This window comes from Penaeus monodon, chromosome 1 (assembly GCF_015228065.2).
Source record: "Penaeus monodon isolate SGIC_2016 chromosome 1, NSTDA_Pmon_1, whole genome shotgun sequence".
In the NCBI taxonomy this organism is placed as follows: domain Eukaryota; kingdom Metazoa; phylum Arthropoda; class Malacostraca; order Decapoda; family Penaeidae; genus Penaeus; species Penaeus monodon.
In genome coordinates this window covers 55366699-55387938 of record NC_051386.1, presented here as the reverse complement: position 1 = coordinate 55387938, position 21240 = coordinate 55366699, and the positions used below count along the sequence as shown (strand labels likewise).

Sequence of the window (21240 nt, the reverse complement as noted above, 5' to 3'; positions counted from 1 at the left end):
TCATGTTGCCCAGGTCCCTCATGTTAACACATGGCCCAGGTATCCTTTCATGGGTTAAACCACGTTTCCACAGAGACAAAGGGGCCACTGCGTAGCAATAATATAAGATAAAGATGAGATGAGATGAGATGATGATATAATAATATAATGTATAATAATAAAGAGAGAGAGAGAGAGAGAGGGGAGAGAGAGAGAGAGAGAGAGAGAGGAGAGAGGGGAGAGAGAGAGAAGGGGAAGAGAGAGAGAGAAAGAGAGAAGAGAGAAGAGAGAGAGAGAGAGGAGAGAGAGAAGAAAGAGAGAGAGAGATTAAGAGAGAGAGAGAGGGGAGAGAGGGAAGAGAGAGAAGAGAGAGAGAGAGAGAGAGAGGGAGATAGGGGAGAGAGGGTTAGGGAGAGCAGAGAGAGAGAAAGAGGGGGAGAAGAGAGAAGAAGCGAGAAGAATAGAGAAGAAGATGAAGAGAGAGAGAGCGAGAAAAAAGATAAGAGAGGAGACGAGAGAAAAGAGAAAAGAGAAAGAGAGAGAGAAAGAGAGAGAGAGAAGAGAAAGAGAGAGAGAGACTGAAGAGAGAGGAGAGAGAGATAGAGAGGAGAGAGAGAGAGAGAGGGGAGAGAGAGAGAGAGAGAGAGAGAGAGAGAGAGAAGAGAGAGAGATTAAGAGGGAGAGATTAAGAGAGAGAGAGAGAAGAGAGAGAGAGAGAGAGAGAGAGAGAGAGAGAGAGAGAGAGAGAGAGAGAGAGAGAGAGTGAGAGAGAGAGAGAGAAAACAAGGAACCAGAGACATGGCACCACCGGGAAAAAAAACCCTCAGACGTGGCAACAGCGCAAAGTCTCAGACTGTAAACAATCGCGATGGAGGAAGCAAGGGAGTGAAAAATCCTCTTCTTTCAATCCCGTTTTCCTCCCACATTACCCCACTCCATCATGCCGGTGACCAGCCCAGTGTCCCCTAGAGTGTTCAAGGCTATAGAGAAGTCCGACATCCACACCCTAGCATGCTGTCGCGAGGAGGAAATCCGGGCCATCCTGCCGTGCCTGGTGAGGATGAGCCTGATCGCGCCCCTGGACCACTCCGAGGAATGCATTGCAGGGAGGAAAGTCATCCTCAGGATCCTCTCGGGGATCGAGGTGGTCAATTCCCTCGTGGCTCTCCTCTCCATTGACTTCCCTGCGCTGGAGATCGACGTGAAGAAGGAGCAGCAGCTGAGGTATTGGGGGGGGGGGGGTTCTCGCTCGTTCAGTGGGAAGTTTATTTGAAATCTTTTTAGTTTTCACACAGCTATCCTGCCTTGCAGTTATTGTTCAATGTCTCAGTTATTCACGGTATAATATGCGTGAATCTTTTGTTATTTTCCATTGCAAATGATATTAATGAAAGTGTTGGGAATTGTTTTTGAAGTGATCTCACCCCTCTGAGACTAAGGGTTATTAATCCACCCAATCCAGGGAAATCCACAAACATTGCCAAATGACCCAAACACCTTCCTAATTCTAGACCCCCATCCAGATGCTGCATTTCCTTTTCAGGGGATGTGCCCCCATACCCCACCCAGTCACCATGAACTTACTCCCCTCATGGCATATGTTGCAACCTATTTTCTTTGGCTCAGTCGTTATTCTTGCCTGTGCAGAGTATTTCATATATCATTGTGTGTAGTTTTTCCCTTTCTTTATGATAGTGTCATTACATCTTCCTGTAGATGTATACCAAAGTGTTACATGTAGCACAACTTTTTTTATCAACTTGTAAAGAAAATATTATAAGTGAAAAGTGTCTTATTTTCTGTCATTCTAACCATTAGAGGCATAATTTACCTTGTACCATAGGGCTGCATAAAACAAATTTTAGAGTGATCTAATGTGTTTATATCAGGATTTTTATTTTGGCTGTAGCTACATTTATGGTATTGTAATGCGATGTCTATTGACTATTTATCCAGGAGTTCTGGTTGCGTGTGCACGGCATGGGATTCTCAAACTCTGCTATAATCACAGTACCAAATCAGTCACCGTATTGTCTAATGCAGGGGGCACAGCTCCTCCTGGTGGCTGCTACTTGCCACCCTCTAGTGTTTCAGTCACGTTCTCTCCCCTGCCATGGGTAGAGTGAGAATTCCACACTGCGCATGCGCTACAGGAACTCCAGAACAATAGACATCGCATTATGTTACCGAAAATATAATCATTTTGTTATTTTTAGATGTAGAGTAAGATTTATTTGGTATGATTTAGTGGTAGGATTGTGTGGTTAACTGTGGCAGGATATATCATCGATGTATCACTTATGACATGTTTTGGCTTTGTTGTGTTTATATGGAATGATTATGATAGTGTATTAAAAAGTCATAAAGTAGAGCAGAAAAAATCCAAAGGAAAAAAATATAAATAGTATAAACTGTTGTGAAAATATATAAGCGGTAAGGGGACTCACATTCCAGAGAGGTATACAGTTGTCCACCTCAGTATGTTCTGGCACGGTAGAATCTTTCCCGACTCATAAGTATATATGCTACTGATGTAACCTTCTATATTATAATATGACAGGCATAACTGGCAGAGAATAAGTGATAATAAATACAATAAATACGCCATGATCCACAGTTGCAGTTGTAGGTCTCATGGCATGGCAAGAAAAATTGAGGTCTTTGTGAAAAACACCTAGAAATGATTTTTTTTTTTTTTTTTTTTTTTTTTGTTATCTTAATTAATTATTTATTTAGTATTATGGTTGTCATTGTTTTGTTTTTATCTTTCACTTTATTTATTTTTTATTTATGTATTATTATTATTATTATTATCATCATCATCATCATCATCATCATCATCATCATCATCATCATCATCATCATCATCATCATCATCATCATCATCATCATCATCATCATCATCATCATCATCATCATCATCATCATCATCATCATCATCATCATCATCATCATCATCATCATCATTTTATTTTATTTATTTATTTATTTATTTATTTATTTACTTATTTATTTATTTATTTATTTATTTATTTATTTATTTTTGTTTTTATTTTTTATCTATTTATTTATTTATTTATTATTATTATTTATTTATTTTTTTTTTCAACAGAGCCAGATTTTATAAGTTGAAAAGCATAAAATTGCACTTATTTTGATATTTATTTTTTTCCCCTTCTCCCTATGGGATGTACCCCCCCCCCAAGTCAAACTTACAGGATCCACCCAGTCGCAGTTGACATGCCCTATTTTCTTCATTTCTGTGGCTATTTTTTGCCTGTGCAGATTATGACATATATCAGTGAGTGTAATTTTTCCTCAATGACGTTGTCCTTAGATCTTCTCTATTTTAGTAAAGTCATTATGTAAATATACATACGGAAAAATGGGCTATATCTCACTTATTTTTTTGTAATGCAAGAATCTACCAACAGTGCATTCTTCCCATTGGAGTTCTTTTTCCAATGAAAACAAAAAAATTGTATGAATCAAATTTGATCAGAATTATGGATGCAGGAAAACTAAACTGAAAAACAGATGCTTTTCATAATTATGTTTAATTATAGTTATATTGTATTTGGTACAAAATATGTTTATATAAAAATGCTCATTTATTGTACTTCTCATTTACATGCATGAACTTTATTTGCATTTTGATTAATTTTTTTTTTTTTTTTTTTTTAATCTCAAACATGTAAATTATGTTATGAATAACAAAGAAATTTAATTAAATAAAGAATGATAATAATCCCCTCCCTTCAAAAGAAAGAAAGAAAAAAAAAATTGAAAAAAATACAGCATACTAAGGTATTGGGGACTGGAGGGATGGGAACACATGCTTTGAATTATGACTCCACTAAAAATGTACTGGAATCACAGAGATATACCATATAGCAAGAGTTGTAGGTTCACAGCACCAATCTATATAGAAAACTGCACTGACTATATCCTTGGTCCTTGCTATTGGACCTTTGCCATGCTCAAAACTCAGGGGGAAGAAGAATGGCATTGAGTAGGTCATAAGAGGGGTGTAATTTATAAGAGAGTAGGTATATTTAAAAAGACTCATTTATAAGAGTAAGTTTTCAAATCTTTCTGAGATTAAACATAAATCTTCTTAAGGAAAAACAAAATTCTCTATTGAATTGTAGAGGAAAGGATGGATATTAGTATAAGGAGATATGAGGATTTCTATACAGTCAAAAAGAGGGCAGTTTAGGGAAAATAGTTTGGCAACCAGGAGTAAAATGTAATAGTCCTCCCATGCTTTCTGTTAGTGTTTGTGTCCATTCAATTATCGCACTTCTTTTTTATATATATTCATTGGCTGTCATACTTGTCTATGACTGGCTGTTGCAATTCATGAAAAAGTTTATATTTAGTTTTATTTTTTCATATGCATACCTCATACTCAGTACATAGGGTAACCAATGTCCAAGCAACAGCATATTACCAGGAAATCTTAGTGCAAAGCTTATTCATGTTTACATTACACAATCAGGCTAACACTTATAAAAATAAAAATATCTCAATATTTCATCATATATTATTGTGATACTTAAATGTATTGGTATTGGTATGAAAATATTCTGTAGATATTCATGAACTGATATATATATATAAATGTCATTATCAGATGCCATATATATGTTTGCAACAAGCAAAATTATAGTAGGAGTGTCTAATGCAAACTTCTGAAAATACCATTTTATCCCCATGGTAGGGTCTAACAATCATTTGGTAGTTTCCTTGTTTAACGGTTACTTAACTTTAAATAACCCCCTGACTTGAGGTGAAACTGATCTATAGGCATATATATATTGGTCATTGTATATAGACTTGGGCACAGTTTTCTGCAGTTTTGTTGTTTTTGTAAATAACCTTTCTCAAAGAGTAAATTTAGCTCTAAATCCTCAGGTTGTCAGTATGAGTATCTTCAACAAAAAAGTCAAATAGGTTGCTTTATAGAATGACATCTTGATTTTGTCTTCATTGTATATGAGATTTAGCATTTATGGTTTTGTTTTTCAGACAAAAACTTGGAGGTGGAAGCCAAAATGAGAGCGTCCTCGTTCAGAACCTGGCCAATGGACTGGCTCTTGAATTTGAGTGTTCGGATCCCACAAGAAGACTGCGTTTACTGCTGTCAGAATTACTGTTGGTCATGGCACAGGTAGGTTTTTTCTCTTCTTATCCCTTTCCCGACGGGTAGTATTCATAGTGGCCTGGGCCTCGCTGCTGGGGGCTTATATCGTCGCCCTAGCATGCGCGACCACTCATGCCAAATACCAGCATCCCATGCCGTTTCTTCGTAATACTACGAAGATATGTTGTATTTTCAGTTTTCATTATTTTCTAAAGTCTCTACTTGCCATACTTCCTTATAAATCGAGACTGAAGGGTATTTTTGTTGTTATATAGACGCCATAGTTGATCATTATTCAGTCTATAGTCTGAATAAACTAAGCAGTGAGCGGCATCATGGAGTTGACATCGGCGGTTTGTTGCATATTTTTTTTTTTTTTATGAGGAAGTGTTAAAAATGACTTAAGCATACTTTCACTGGCAGAAAAATAATATTTTGCCGTGATTGTAACAAAAAAAAAATCATGGCATGTCCATACATACACCATGGCATGTACATACATTCCCCCGGCAGATAGTCCCGCAAAGGGTTAATTAGATATCATTCTTGATAATAGCTTTCTAGGATAATATGTGTACGTTGACTTGTCCACATACATTTGTATATATATGTAAGAGGAGAGAGTCAGCTTTTCAGTAATTAACTGACATTGTTACGTTTGTTCATATAAAGAATATATTTTAAAAAGATCATTGTTCAGAATAGGAATTGCTCAGAATATGAAGCAACACATGCTTTACATTTTGGGTAAAATCAACAAGCCACACCCACATATATTTGTAACATAGAGCTTGAAAATGGATCCTCATATAATGATGAGCTCCACAGAGGTCAGTAAACTCTATTCTTGCTATTCATAATGGAGATTGTTTGCTTTTGCTAGATTGTGAAGTACATAGGCATTGATGTCACTGGATTTATCCACATGAGCAGAGCATGTGGAATTCATGTTGAACAAATTGCAAGTAGAACAACGAAGGGAAGTACAAGAAAACACACAAAATGTCGAAGACCTTTTCGCATTTACTGCGTCATCAGGGCATATAAGACTAGAGATACATAGAGGTATATATATACATGTACTATGCAGTCAGGTCATGATTAATTACTGATGTGACCTGACCGCTCAGTACATGCATATATACACCTCTATGTGTCTCTAGTGTTATATACCCTGATAAAGCCGTAAATGTGAAAAGGCCTTCGGCATATTCGTGTGTTTTCTTGTATTTCCCTGTGTTACTTGCAACATGAACATAGGTTCATAGACTGATAAGTAGCTATTAGTGTCTCTGTTTGCAGATTATTTTTTAAAACTAAACTGTGTTGTTTTATTCATTTTCAGTTACTGTTACCTTATTTTTTCATTAGACTACTTTCATTTCATTTCTTTTCTGAACATTTACAAAAATTAAAAAGGTTATTCTATAGTGTATACTTAATTACTTTATCAAATTATGGAATTATATTCTAAATGTCCATTGCTACAATTCATATTTTTCTTTGCTACGAAAGATTCGTGACCCACATCAAGATTTCTACCACAAATCATCTGAGCTGTTCGACAACCCATGTTACCTTGAGGAAGTGAGTGACGTGCTCTGCATTGCCCTTGCTGAACTGCCCGCCCTGCTCCCCCCAGCAGAAGTCGCTGAAGCTCTTCTCCATGTCACCAATGGCCCGACGTTGATTGCTCGAATGGTAGCAAATCAGCCCGATTGTTTTAGAGAAGGTCAGCAAACGAGTGGTTTATGTGACAGAATCAGAAATATAACGCTGAATGTTTTAGTATTCTTTTTTATGGTAACTGAAATATTTTTATCACTGTTTGGTTTTAGCACTTGTTATTTTATATTATATGGTTAATTTTCTTTCATTTTTGTGCAGTTGTGACTGGTTTGGTGATGTCTGGTGACAAGCAGGACGAGGACACGCCAGGGGGTTTGCTGCGCCTCCAGGCAGTGCGAACATTGTGCCAAATGAATCCTAGTCAGGCACTTAATGTTCGGGCTCTTTGTGTGAGTTAAATTGGTTTTGTGGAAATTGCTGGTAGGAAGGAAGTTCTGAAAAGGTGAAAATCTTCTGTAGTATTGGCAAGAGCCACTAATTCATTCACGAAATCAATGTTCCTAATTTATTGATTTATTTTTTTTTCACATTACGGCATGGTCTATCCATTCACTGTGCTAACTTTTCTCATTTGTGCTCTAATAATGACTACTTTTCATCAACAGGTAGAGCAGTGTCGGATGCCGGGCTTGGCTGTGTATCTAACCCTAGATGCAGGGAAGGCAGGGTCAGGTGTGGCAGGGAGTTCTGGGTCCGTTGGAAGCAGTGTTTATGGAGGTGAAGGCGGTGATGCAGTCAGCTTCATTACAGGTTTACTCCTTTCGCACAATCACCAGCAGCGTACTTGGTTTGCGCATTTTGTTAAGAGTGGACAAAGGGTATGTGAAACCCGTTATTACAATGTCGTTATTATATTTTCAATGGCATTCTTATTTTCATCTGAATATGTAACCTAAAAGGCAAATTTACATATTATGCCAAAGCTCATAATGTCTCTTCTCGGCCTTATCTTATTCATGAACAGTTCTTTTCCTCTCTCTTTTATACATCTGTGATTTATTTTTAGCATTATCACAGTAAAAATTTGTTTCTCGGTGCACAGAGAAAATACGAACAACAGGCTTCAGCTCTGGCAGCTCTACGGACAGATCTGAGCGAGCGCCTGAGAAATCTCCTCCTCTTCAATAGCAATGACACACTGCCAGACTCGCAGGTCATTCATGCCACGGCTCTGCTGAGACTGTATTGTGCTCTCAAAAGTTTAGCAAACCTCAAGTAAGTTTTTTTTTGTACTGGTATCGATAGAATCAAGCTATTGGTTAGCTCTTTGGAAACATATGAGGTACACTTGTATTAAATTTCCTATAGTGGACTAAAATTCACTCCATCCTCGTTTTCTATTGCCTTCAGATTCAGCGAGGACAAAGAGATTGGGTTGCTACTCCAGCTGGTCACTTGTCACCCACCACCATCAGCTGCAGGTGTGAGGTTTGTCAGCACAGGTCTCTGTATGCTCATTGCATGTCCCTCGCTCATCTCGTCCCAGGAGAACGAGCGGAAAGCTTCTGAGTGGATCAAGTGGTTGGTAAAGGAGGAGGCATACTTTGCTGGGTAAGAGATTATTTTGTTACACACTGGGTTGTGACTGATTCTGAAAATACAGTTCTCATTAGTTTGATATATGTGACGATAACACTGAATGACACCTTTTTTTTTTTTTTTTTTTAACTTAAATTCATATTTACAGAGCAAGTGGTGTTTCTTCTTCATTTGGTGCTATGTTGTTATTGATGGCTATACACTTCCATGTACAACAGCTGAGTGCCATCATAGAATTAGTCAGTGCAGCTCTTGGGATGAAGGTTCTGACGAGAGCTAATAACCTCTCCCGAATCAAGTATATCTTCACCCATGATGTATTTACAGAGCAGGTGAGTTTGCAAAATTTGTTTGGGTAGAATGACTTTCTTCTTTTTTTCTTCTTTATCCATCTCCAACTGTTTGAACCCCCTGTTCTTTACTCATTATATATCCCTTTATTTTTTATAAATAGCATTTCCTTACCTTCCTTGGCAACTGTGTTTAAGGAACATCATTTTGTTAAACCCCTTGCAAATGAGTTTGTAATATTGTGTGAAGTAAGGCAATACACTGGCTAATGTGATATAGCTTCAGCCCATGTTTTGATAGGCAAATTTAAATCTGATCACAGTCAAACATAAATTATTTTTAGAAATTATATGCCATTGAATGACTATGAACTCAGAAGGTTGCATTACTAAAAAGGTTCTGGCCAGAGCTAATTGTCTTTCCTTGTTGCTAACTTCAAACTAACTGGCCCAGAATTTGGAGACTCAGTGGGTGAAGGTAGGCCTTAGGGTGACATCCATTCCTTAGAGAGGCACCAGAGATCTTAGAGAGGCACCAGAATGCATTAGCACATTTTCCTTCTTGACCTCTAAGCAAGATTTGATTTTCCATGTCTTTTTATTGTGAGATTCAGTATTTGATGGAAATGAATAAAAAGTGATTTTTTTTTTTCTAAGAAAGCATTGAGGGACAATTTTCAAAAGGGAATGTAGTAATGAACAAAACATGAGTAATGCATGGGCAAGGTTAACACTCAAGTCTGGTTGTGTTTCATCCCAAAACACTTACCTTTTCGTAGCTTTCTGTGTTAAATCACACTTTTTTTTTTGTTCACTATAAATTATATTAATTCTAAATACATGGAGACATAATTCTAAATACATGGAAACTTAATCTGATCAAGAAGAGCTCAGAGTGTAAATGCTCTTGGCCACAGCAAAACCTATTATATAGTTTTGTACTTGGTAAGGTAGTGTAACTGTGGTAAGAAGGAAAACAATGGGAGAAAAACTTGCAGGTTACATTGGATCCAAAGAACCTAACTACCACTAATATATACCATTATTGTGAAAAGGGAGTTTAGAATACTTGTTGATTGTTTATTTGGTGTGATATTTAGTCAGTGAATATCAACGTAGAACTTGTACTGAAGATTAAAGAAATTATAATACATGTATGTGTTGGCTGTACAGAGGAATACAATATGAATATGTTATATTTGTAACTATTTTGTATTAGAGTGGAACATATGGGGCAGATAATTTTTATTCTTCATGAGTATTATGGAAATACATGTTATACATACTTGTTTGTTAGGATTTATACCATTTTGAGAATTTTACTAAAACCTAAAATGCACATTTTCCAAGGATATTGTGAGAATGTTTTGAGGATAATTCTTTTTTCATTCACTTTTTCATAACCACACTTTCTGCATTTAATTGATTTTGATGTTCTTTGCTTTTCTTTTGGTCTCTTCCTGATAAAAATATCATAGGACCATTACCCAGTCTTCATAGTGTGTAGACATAACCATTTCCTATATTTTTTATCAATGAAGAAAATGTTCAAATGTTTTCTCTTTGTGTGTCCATTCAAACCTTCTTACAGGTTGTCACAGGCATTGAAAGCAACAAGAAGGGGACCTGAAATATAAATTTATTTTCTATCTTATTTCATTCATGTTTCTTGTTCAACCTTTTCTTCACCTCACTTTCTATTTTCTTAACACTCACAGTTTGACTACCTGAAGGCCTCTTTTACCCCACAAAGATGATTAACAGGAGAAAAAAAGATATTTGGAATATACTTTAACCCAATCGCCACGTTTGGCAAGAATACATGCCATGCCCACTGTAACACAGGTTTATTTATTGTATTCACACATAGATGGCTCTACAAGTGCTTAGTCATCAAGGGGTCACTTATTAGTCCTACCTTTCTCACCTGTTTACCCTTTTCCTTGACTTTTGGAAAGGATCTTTTGCATTATTTCATTGTCTTAAATGTTAACAAGATTTTAATAATACTTTAATAATCATAACATCAATAACAATAATGATAGTATTGATATCAATTGTATTAAAAGGAAAAACGCATTTTCCCGCCAATTCAAGGAATGGCGAAATCAAGATCGGTCAGTAGGGCCTACTGATAGACTCCTTGGAGGCTGAGCACATGTGGAGCCATCTGTATGTAACAAAATTCACAAAAACCTACAAGGGACAGAACATAAATCCAGGGTGATTGGGTTAATTTGGTTTAGAAACATTACACTGCTTACTGTGGTAAAATTTATATTCCTTGTTCTGAAAATATTTCCTTGTACTATCAGGTATAGTGTCACTTGAACAAGGAGGACCAATATCATTCTTGTGTGTGCCTTTGTGGTCATTCTTCTTGTTTATTTTGTGTGATTTTTACTTTAGGCAAAATAGTGTGAAAGATCCAGCAAAGTAATTAATTAATCTCGTATGAGATTACAATAGATATTTTCTTGCATACTTCATCAGAAAGAGTCACATATATATATTTATTCATCAATTTTAGCTTTTTGGTTGCTATATTGTATACCAGGCTTGTCTCCTTACTAACAGGATATTTTTCCCAGGTGAGAGATGCATCTCTGGCATATTGTTATGTGGTGTTTGTTAAACTTTCTACATTCGATATATGTATTTTTCAAGGTACACATTTTGCACAATGTTGCATTTCACACTTTTGATGCCACTTTGTTCTTCGTTGCATGTTTTCTTTAATTTTTCTTAACCCTTTTCCGACGGGTAGTATTCATAGTGGCCCAGACCTAGCTGCCAGGGGCTTATATCGTCGCCCGATCATGTGCAACCACTCATGCCAAATACCAGCATCCCATGCCGTTTCTTTGTAAAACTACGAAGATATGTTGTATTTTCAGTTTTCATTATTTTTTAAAGTCTCTACTTGCCAAACTTCCTGATAAATCGAGACTGAAGGGTATTTTTGTTGTTATATAGACTCTATAATTGATCATTATTCGGTCTATAGTCCGAATAAAATAAGCAGTGTGCGGCATCATGGATTTGAAATCGTCGGTTTATTGCATTTTTTTTTTTTTTGTTGTTGTTGTTGCATGGTAAAAATGAGAAAGTGTTAAAACCGACTTAATCACACTTTCACTGGCAGAAAAATAATCTTTGGCCATGATTGTAACAAAAAAAAAACTCATGGCATGTCCATACATACTCTATGGCATGTGCGTACATGCCCCAGGCAGATAGTCCCGCCATGCCATGGCATGTGTGTACGTGCCACCCGTCGGCAATGGGTTAATAAACATTTGTATGGTGTCCTATTTGAATAGTTTTCATGATAATATTCTTTTCTTTTGGAACTTAGTACATGGAAATTACAATAAACTAAAACACATTGCAATGTTTCATTGCCAGTTTTTGGATTCAAACACATATCATCAGCTACAAAACAAATCAGAAATGTATTTTAGTAGTTTTTTATTGCTTTTTATGTTCCTTCAGAAAAATAAAGCCAAGTAGTAAGAACTTTATGGAGATGCAAGAGTGCAAGTTAAAATAAACAGTGCATATTTTGCATAACCATTGTAGTATTGATTTCAGGATTTCTTTGCAGGTAATTGGATCTGCCAAACTGTAATGGGGCAGAATATGAATGTGCATTTTTAGTATTTACTTGTTAATTATTACTTTTTTATTATTAGCATTACCTTTAGGATAGATAATGAAAGACTATTACAAGACATATCATGCTGTAGCTGAAAAAAAAAATTTGTTCTTTTCTACAGGTTGTAACAGCTCACGCAGTCAAAGTACCAGTGACATCAGGGTTAAATGCAAATATCCCGGGCTTTCTTCCTGTTCACTGTGTGTATCATCAACTCAAGAGTAGAATGTTTACCAAACACAAGGTCCCCATCAAAGATTGGATATACAAGTGAGTAAATCTGTTGAATCTGATTTTGTTTTTTCATACTTTTAGCTAATTATGGAAAAGATGAAAGTATTGTGCTTTTTATTAAAGTGATACTTGATACATAAGATTATCAGAATTCCAAAAACACAGTACAGCATAAAAAATGTTTGAAATGGTCTTTGGGAGGCCTTTGAGATATCCATCATAAATTAGCATAGTTGTCCTTGTGTTATACTTTATTTTCAAGTCTTCTTTGGTGAGAAAATCTAATGGCTATTGCCTGAAGTCTAGGGAAGGAGGGGGAAGAGTGCCATTAGTTAAACATAGACTCACTGAGAGAGGGTATCCTGCTCTTCTTTCTGCCACTTGTTCCTCTATCCATGTAATTTTGAATGGCTGAATCTTAAAACAGATTTTACAGAACAAAAAAGTATACTGTAAAGCTACTGCTTGGTAGATTTACTTGGAAATTTGGGAAAGTGCTGAGCTTATGGGGGGTGACTGAATACCCGTCCATGTAATTTGAAGTATGTAAATTATCTAAAAAATGGGTAGAGAGTAAGTGGGTATCCGGGTGGGTTCAGTGGTATAATTACATGGACCACATTTACTTGATACACGGAGCAATCTTTGCAGTCTGTGTAGTCTTTGGTAAACATAACTTCAATCTTTTTTCACCCCAAATCACATATGTGTGTATGGGTAAATATTATGGCTGCTGCACACTTTGGAGTATTAGTAACAGTATTATGATATAGAAAGTTTATATTCACATATAGGTAGGATAACTAAAATGAATGTGCAAATCAAAATTAGCAATGCTTCATTGCTGATGTAGGTCCCAAGATTACAATATATAAGATATGACAATAGTTAACAAAATTTATCCATCTTTCATAATAAGCAAGCAAGCAAGCAAGCAGTTTTTTTTTCTTTTAAGGATTATGAGATTAAAGCAACTATTTTTTAAAAATATACTCATGACTTTTTTCTCCTTTGCAGTCAAATATGTGCATCTGTAACGCCACTGCATCCAGTAATGCCACAGTTGATAGAGGTGTATGTCAATTCCATTATCTTACCTGCCAGCAAAGGAGGCCTTTCTGATACCTTTAATGAGCCAATTTCAGAGGAAGAAATTATGTCTGTTTTTTCACAATCAATATTTACTGAAAAAGCTTCTTCATTGGTGAATGTATGTATGAATATTTACACTTTGTGGTTGGATATAGATATTTATGGCATTTGAATATGTTATGGTTAGTTATAACTTTGTGAAATTATGAAATGGACCAAACTTGTTTATAACGTGATTACTCATATGAATATAAGTACCTTTTATTATGATTATTTATATTATTTTGAAAGGAACATTTGACTTCAAATTTTTGTCATCTTATTTCTCATCAGGATGTCTTCCTAACCTTAGGAAATTATTACTGATTGCATTAATGAGAGAAAATATAGTCAGTTTTTTATGTTGGTCTTGTCTGATATCCTCAGTTTTAACATATATTCCTTCCATAGCAGAGCTCAAAGCCACCAACTTTACATGCCTCTGCACCCTTCCGAAATCTCGGCAGAAGAAAATCACTGCTTCGAGAAAAGTCTCCATTTATGTCAGGTGTCTCAGCAGGTCACATTATGCCTTCTCCCTCAGTCAGGACACATCACCGGCCTTCCAATACCTCTTGCAATGGGTGAGTGCGGCTGTAACAGAGTTTCGAATGTTTGTAAGTTAACCCACTGGTAATGGATGATTTGATATGTCATGGTGTGATATCATGTCATGAGTGTATGTTCAGATTGCTAGGATGAGGTCTTGCGCATGCTTAGGTATGCCTGATTTTACCAAAGATTTTACCTATTATTATTAGAATAAGTATCTAGTGAGAATTGATATGGGAAATAGAATTTATCAAAAAGAGATTAGTATTGTGTAATAACCATAATGTCAATAATAATAATAATGACATTGATATTAATAGCATTACAAAAACAACTTTTCCTTAAATCTCAAGGAAAGGGGAGATCACATAGGCCTAATAACTGGCTCCTTGGTGGCTGAGCACTTATGTACAAATTTCACAAAAGAAAATTACAGTAATTACTTGGCAGCAGTGGGTTAATGGACATGGCCTATCTAAGACTCAGTATTTCAATGCTGATGTACATTTTATTGAGATACAGCAGGGATACAGGTTATGTTAAATTGCAATGAAACTCTTCCAGTACTTCTTCATTGGTTGGAAGTCCATAAGGTCAGCATATTTAACAATGGTAGTCTCACATGGTACCTTGGTGGTTGGTGTTGTTGTGTATTAGTATTAAGGCTTGTGAATTTTTCAACTTTGTTGGTTAGCATTAGAGACACTGTGGCTTAGATTGTGTTGCATAGTTATTTCATTTGGGAAATTTTGGTTGTAGTTTTTGCTTTGCTACAAGTCATTGTCTTTATAGCCTTTATAGTAGACAAGATCCATCAGAAAAATATCAAGGTTAGAGTTAAGAGAAATGTTCTAGTGAGAGATTGTCTACAGGAATATGGATAAAGAACAAATCGTATTCATATTGACAGATGTATGAAAGGTATGAATGAGAATGAATATCTTGTATCTCTTGTATTGTGAAGATATTCATTCTCATTCATACATTTTATACATGAATAAAGAAGATGATAAAATTTTATGATGCATTACAGTGTAAATGTGACATCAGTAATGACATCACAGTTGTTGCTGTTGTATTACTTGTTGCTGTATGAGGACGTGCGGCTGAACAATACACTCCAGCTACTGGCAAACAGCCGGCGTATCCATTCTTACTCTCCACATCTGTTTGCTCAGTTACCCATAAGGTACCTGCTTTCACACGCTCAGAAGGAACAGAGGCTATATGCAGGTTTGTTAATGTATATTATTATTTCTGGTTTTACATAAAAATTATATGAACACAATTATTGTTATATTCAAGTTTTGATTTCAGAAATATATATTTACATAGATGAAAGTGAAACTCCTAAATGAAAGCAAAAAATCATAATGTAAATAATTCTTCAAATACAGAAAATAGTAAAGTGTAATGATGTCAAATATTTACCTAGGAAATACTCATCACACAAGTTTATTTTCACTCGCACATTTCCCATTCCTCAGGTCTGTTCTCGCCTTTGGTGAAACTGCTTGTGAGCCATTATCCTCAGCTGTGCCTGGTGGAGGACTGGCTTTATCAGAGCCCATCAGCTAACTCCAGTCTGGGGATCTTGCCACCTCCAGTGCCTCTCGATCCTCAGTCTGTGACGAAAGGTGATGTATGATTTGTTGTTGGTGTGGGAAGATGAGTGAATGTGTTTTTTTCATTTCTTCATGTGTGTGTGGATGTGTATGTTTGATATTTTTCTTTTTCTCTCGTTTCTTTTCTTTTCCTCTTCTCTCTCTCTCTTTCTGTTTCCTTCTTAATAATGTTCCCACTACCAAATGTGTTTTATTAAACTGTACTCCCATGTCAGAAGGAAAAATAATACATTAAACAATTATGTCTACAGCCATGGAAGACGCTGCTGACAAACCTGGAAGGCTCCTCATCGTGTTGGACCGTCTAATGCGTATGCCTCCTCACCAAGTGTGGCCTTTGGCTGCCCCCATCACTGCCTCTATTAAGTGCCTCTTGCAACCTGGAGTGCCTCGGAAAGTCCTAGGTTGGTCTTGGACTTATCTTAAGTTTTATTTATTCTGCTTATTCAACTTGATTTTACTCCATGATTCTAGCTGATTCATATTTTGGAAGAGAAATTTACTATTAAGACTTACTATGTTCCGATTGAAAAGATGTATTGCTTTGAAGTATTATCAGTCTTTATATACATATTTAAAAGATTATGTGTCCATTTTCATTATTCCTGGGAATTTAGACCACATTGTGTTGACATTTTTAACATTTTTCATCACCTTTTCTCTCTCTATATTTGCTGTAAGAAAAAAAAAATTACAATATCTATTCCAGACACATACCGGCAAGTCTGGATGAGGCTAAACTCACTCTTCCCTCGTCGTCTCTGGGCCATGTCTGTTGAGGGTCTGCAGCCGGAGCAGCCTCAGAGCAAGCTGAGAAAGGCGCTTACAGAGGATGACATCATTCTGGATCCTCTGTATGTGCTTCGATGTGATCCGAGGGTTAATAGGTGGGTTTAACTTTCTATTTTACCTAACAGCATTTTCTTAACATTTTGTTTGTCAGATGATGAAACTGTCTTGTGTGTTAGTGTATCTAACACTTATTTTCCTTCTTTTCAAATAAAATTGCTAATTCATTTGTTACAATCTCATAAACATCAACAGGTGTGCCCCTCTCCTGCAGTTGGTTATATACATGCTTCAGGTGTATCTCCTGTCTTCCCGCACCTTCCTCTCTCAGCAAATGCAGAACACACCCCTAGTGAACACTCCACACACTCCTGTGGGGGGAAATACCACCACCCCTCCACAGGCTCTTGAGGAAGAGAGGGAGAAGCTCCGGGGAGCTCTTGTGCTCACTCAGGAAAGTGCTGCAGTACAAATCCTGCTGGAGGCCTGTCTCATGAACAGTGATGAGAAGGTGGGCACCCTTACAGTAAGTGACTGAATTTTTAAAGTTGTTGTTTATGGTGAAGGATTTTATTACATCCTCAGTTGTACTGTGTTGCCGTGGAAGGAATACAAGGACAAAGGAGTATGTGCAATTTCCATTCTGTTCTTTGTTTTTAAAAAATGAGCTTGTGCAACTTCTTGACTACCCTATCTATTGCTTGTGTTTTTGATTGTCTGCTGTATTAGGAAAAATGTGTTCTGCACATAACTACTCAGTAGAATAGAATGGAATGTCAATCATGTAATAGCAATTGTACAAGTAAATGGTTTAGATATATCACAAATGCACAGCAGAATGTGTGTTGATGTCTGCTATATGAAATCTGGACATGCTTAGTGTTGAATGCCAAAGCTTTCTACCATTTCTGCTATTGCTTGCTCTTCTTTTATTCAGTGTTAGATCATAAAAATGTTTTATTTGCATAGAGTTTAAGATTAGAAAACACTTCCTTTGCCTACTGCTTTTTTTGTTTTATTATGATTTTAAAATTCTTATTCTGCATGATAATAAAAACGTAATTTGGAGTAGTGTCAATGTAAGAAATGATATTCATACAAGTGGTTATCTTTGTCTTAATTTCTCCCTTCCATTTTCCAGGATGGTGCTGGAGCTCTGACTCTCCAAGAAATAAGAAGTGTTGCATGTTCTTTCATCCATCAAGCCTTTCTTAAGGATACTACACTGGCTAAATTAGTACACTTTCAGGTATGTTGAACTTTGTATAATTACTATTCAGTTTCTGTTGACAATTTTTCTTTTTCTTTTTGAAGGTTTTGATGAAGATGTGGAGGAATTTTTTTTTGAACTGGTGAGAAGAACATTTTGGACTTTGATATTTGAAGAACTTAGGGCTTATTCATCTGAAAAAAAAAAAAAAAAGTACACTCAGTAAACTCTTTGTCAGTAAACTCTTTGTCTTCAGGGTTATCCTGGGGAACTCATTGGCCCAGTTGTGCGTGGTGTTCCTTCAATGCACATTGCCATCGGCCTCAATTGGATCCCGGAACTGCTTCAGCTACCAGACTTGGACAAGCAGATGTTTGCAGTAGAGCTTACATCGCACTTGGCCCTCCAGAATGCCATGCCTTCAACCCTGAGTATTTCTAGGCTGGCAATCAATACTTTAGCTACTCTTCTGTCAGGTAAGAGTGATGCCAACATTTATGGGATATGAAATGCTTGAAAAACAAAGTAAAAACGTATTATCAGTGTCAGGTGTTTTATGTCTTACCATTAAACAGCTTAGATATGAGCCAAAGTTTCACTGTAAGATAGATTGTAGCTGTTGATGAGGTATCAAGAATAAGCTGTATTCTAAATGTCTGTTGAATTCAACTTGTATCTAATCAGACATGTTATGCTACTGCTACTTACAATTTTGGATCAAGTATTTAAAACATTATCTAAAGCAACAGATTTATGAATACTGATTTTAACACAAAAGATGAGTTGAAATACTTCTAAAAACCCAAAATGTTGACAGTTCTGGGAGAAGAAGAAAGACTATCCATCATGGAAGCCTCCTTGCCATCTTTGGTGCGCATTGGCCGAGCCTTCCCCTCCCTCATCGATGATCTGCTCCACTTACTGGTGATGTATGGACGGGTTGGTGCAGCTCATTCTGCCCTGTCTACTGCACCGTCACCCCATTCAATAGGTAAAGGAATAATTGCTTCTTATTTTCTTGACTATCAGGTATGGGTTTGAATATATACATATTTCTTGCAGGTAGAAATAATTGTAGGAATAAGAACCCCTAACGTGTTCTTTTGTATGAAATGTCTTAAGTAGAGAGAAAATGACTAAAATGTTATGTTTTCTGTTTTTCAGCATTTCTTGACAAACCAGACTATGAGGAGGATGTGGCTTGCGAGACCATTCCATGGCTGAGGCCAAGAAAAGTGCCACAAGAAGACAGCCTTTATGCACGTATCATATCTACCTTCAAGGAGTTGGTCATTGCTAGTACAATGACCCACAATCTGTATTGAGAAATATAATTGTGCTAACATAGCATCATATGTACATTAAGGGGGAGTATCCAGTGAACAGATTCTGTATGACTGGAAAGTCCACTTTGTTGAATCAGAGATATACAGTGGTTTGTAAGTCTGGGGGCTAGTTTTGTTGCATAATTTAATTTGTTCATGTGTTCTCATGTTATTTATAGAGAATATAGAATAGCTATTGGCTATTGATGCAAAAATAGAGACTTTGGAAGTCTAAAAACTTCAACCTTTCAGATCATTACAACATTTGGATCAGATAGTGCTTTCAAAAAATCCAAGGGGAAAAAAATCTGAATTCAAAAGGAGTTGCTTTAAATGAAGAAGTAAAATTTACCAGTAACCTTCAGTAGTTTGCTGAAAAAAAAAATAATACGAAGCTGTAAAGTAGTTAAGTCCAAAAAATTATATGGACAATATTTTTATAAGATCTTTTTTTGAGAGTACGTATATTGTTAAGTAATTGTGCAGGAATTTAGTTGCCATTTTTCTTTATCATTTGATTTCAAAGCTACATAGGTACAATGTTAGATTTTGTAAGATTACAATAAAATATATAGTGATACAAAAGAAAATATATTCCTCCCTTTTACTATGAATTTTATGCTTATTGTTCAGGAAAATATAATAACCATTGTGTTGGAGTTTGTATATAGTTTAGATGGAAATATTGACTACCTGAATATGTGAAAGGGAATTTGTGTTTGTTTTTGTCTTATTGCTACAATTTTTATAGAAGAAAGATTGGACTGAATTGCCCAGTTTGACAAGTTGAAAGTCAGTAGATGCATAAAAGTCATTGCGACACAAGAAAAGATAAACATTATGATGCAATTTTCCTTGTGTCTGAATGTACTCCTGCCATTAATGTAGGCAATGATAAGGATGATATGTGTGTGTGTGTGTGTGTGTGTGTGTGTGTGTGTGTGTGTGTGTGTGTGTGTGTGTGTGTGTGTGTGTGTGTGTGTGTGTGTGTGTGTGTGTGTGTGTGTGTGTGTTTGTGTGTGTGTGTGTGTGTGGGTGTGTGGGTGCGTGTGTGCATGCGTGCGTGCGTGTGAGTGCGTGCGTGCGTGCGTGCGTGTGCGAGTCGAGAATGTGTGTGGATGAGTGTGCATATATATGCGTGTGTGTGTGTGTGTGTGTGTGTGTGTGTGTGTGTGTGTGTGTGTGTGTGTGTGTGTGTGTGTGTTGTTGTGTGTGTGTGTGTGTGTGGTGTGTGTGTGTGTGTGTGTGTGTGTGTGTGTGTGTGTGTGTGTGTGTGTGTGTGTGTGAGGGGATAATGATTTTACTAATAGTAATGATAATTATAATGATGGTGGTGGTCATCATCACCAGCATCATACCGCATCCGTCCGTGAGGTTGAAAAATAAAATTCATTAATATTAAAAATATGAAAAGCTCTTGAGTATTTATCATCCAAGCCATAAGCAATGTCACGTAGACGAATCATTAGTTCTGGATGAATACGAATAAGGACCTATAGCAAGGGAATTTGGAATGGGAAAGATAATACTGTATGATATTGCCTGCCTCTGTGAGTGGCCTAAGTGTGTATGTGTGTGGGGGGGGGAGAAGAGAAATGTTGATGGTTTAGCGTAACGTAAACAGGTCCCGTGTTCTTGTTCTTCCATTTTAATTGTTTCTCCTTGTTTATTCAATTTAGGATTGAGTTGTAGAGGGGTCGTACTAACGAGTTGGGTCACCAGTTCTGTTTATCGGATGCAAAAGCTGTATTTCCCCCACGGAACTTCGCAAATCTCAAACGAACGAACGGCCGCTGTCTTTTGTTTTGTTGCCATATCGTTTCTGCATTTTTCATGTCAAACCCCCCAGCCCCCACCCCCATTCCGTGCTCGCTGTTGTCGGGGGGGGGGGGGGTCTTAGGAGACGGAGATTGAGGCCCAGTGTAAGGGATCACCCGTACCTTGGACTTCAGCCCTCGCCTCAACTATTTTCGCGGGGTCTTTTCTCCCCCCATCCCTTTCCTTTTCTTTCTCTTCTTCATCTCCGTCTCTCCACTTGTCCCAATCGTTAACTAAATTTTACCCTTTTCACCGCAATACTTTATGATAGTGATACATGACCTTTGATATATTGCACACCTATTTGTTTTAACC

At 36.7% G+C, this 21240-nt stretch overlaps 1 protein-coding gene across 3 annotated transcripts; it reads left to right on the top strand.

Annotated features, from left to right (window-relative positions):
• The first annotated feature begins 824 nt into the window (after window positions 1–824).
• LOC119574598 (integrator complex subunit 2-like) lies at window positions 825–19492 on the top strand. Of its 3 annotated transcripts, none has more exons than XM_037921937.1 (20): window positions 825–1203; window positions 5011–5152; window positions 6641–6857; window positions 7013–7143; window positions 7360–7572; window positions 7797–7969; window positions 8105–8305; window positions 8442–8625; window positions 12363–12511; window positions 13493–13685; window positions 14018–14190; window positions 15192–15391; window positions 15646–15795; window positions 16035–16187; window positions 16493–16670; window positions 16828–17083; window positions 17714–17821; window positions 18039–18258; window positions 18600–18773; window positions 18947–19492. In XM_037921937.1, exons 1-20 carry the CDS (start codon window positions 920–922, stop codon window positions 19105–19107), a joined length of 3660 nt encoding a protein of 1219 aa, XP_037777865.1. In that variant the 5' UTR covers window positions 825–919; the 3' UTR covers window positions 19108–19492. The 3 variants fall into 3 exon arrangements, with proteins under 3 accessions (XP_037777865.1, XP_037777845.1, XP_037777856.1); XM_037921917.1 differs by having other exon boundaries at window positions 16828–17098; XM_037921928.1 differs by having other exon boundaries at window positions 830–1203; window positions 14021–14190; window positions 16828–17098.
• Window positions 19493–21240: the final 1748 nt, after the last annotated feature.

Excerpts from the sequence above, each read along its gene's own strand:
- LOC119574598 (XM_037921917.1), top strand. The coding sequence starts at position 920 with ATGCCGGTGACCAGCCCAGTGTCCCCTAGAGTGTTCAAGGCTATAGAG. Across the intron at positions 16,188-16,492 it reads AGTGCCTCGGAAAGTCCTAG|ACACATACCGGCAAGTCTGG; the intron begins GTTGGTCTTGGA and ends TATCTATTCCAG. Across the intron at positions 18,774-18,946 it reads ACCGTCACCCCATTCAATAG|CATTTCTTGACAAACCAGAC; the intron begins GTAAAGGAATAA and ends TCTGTTTTTCAG.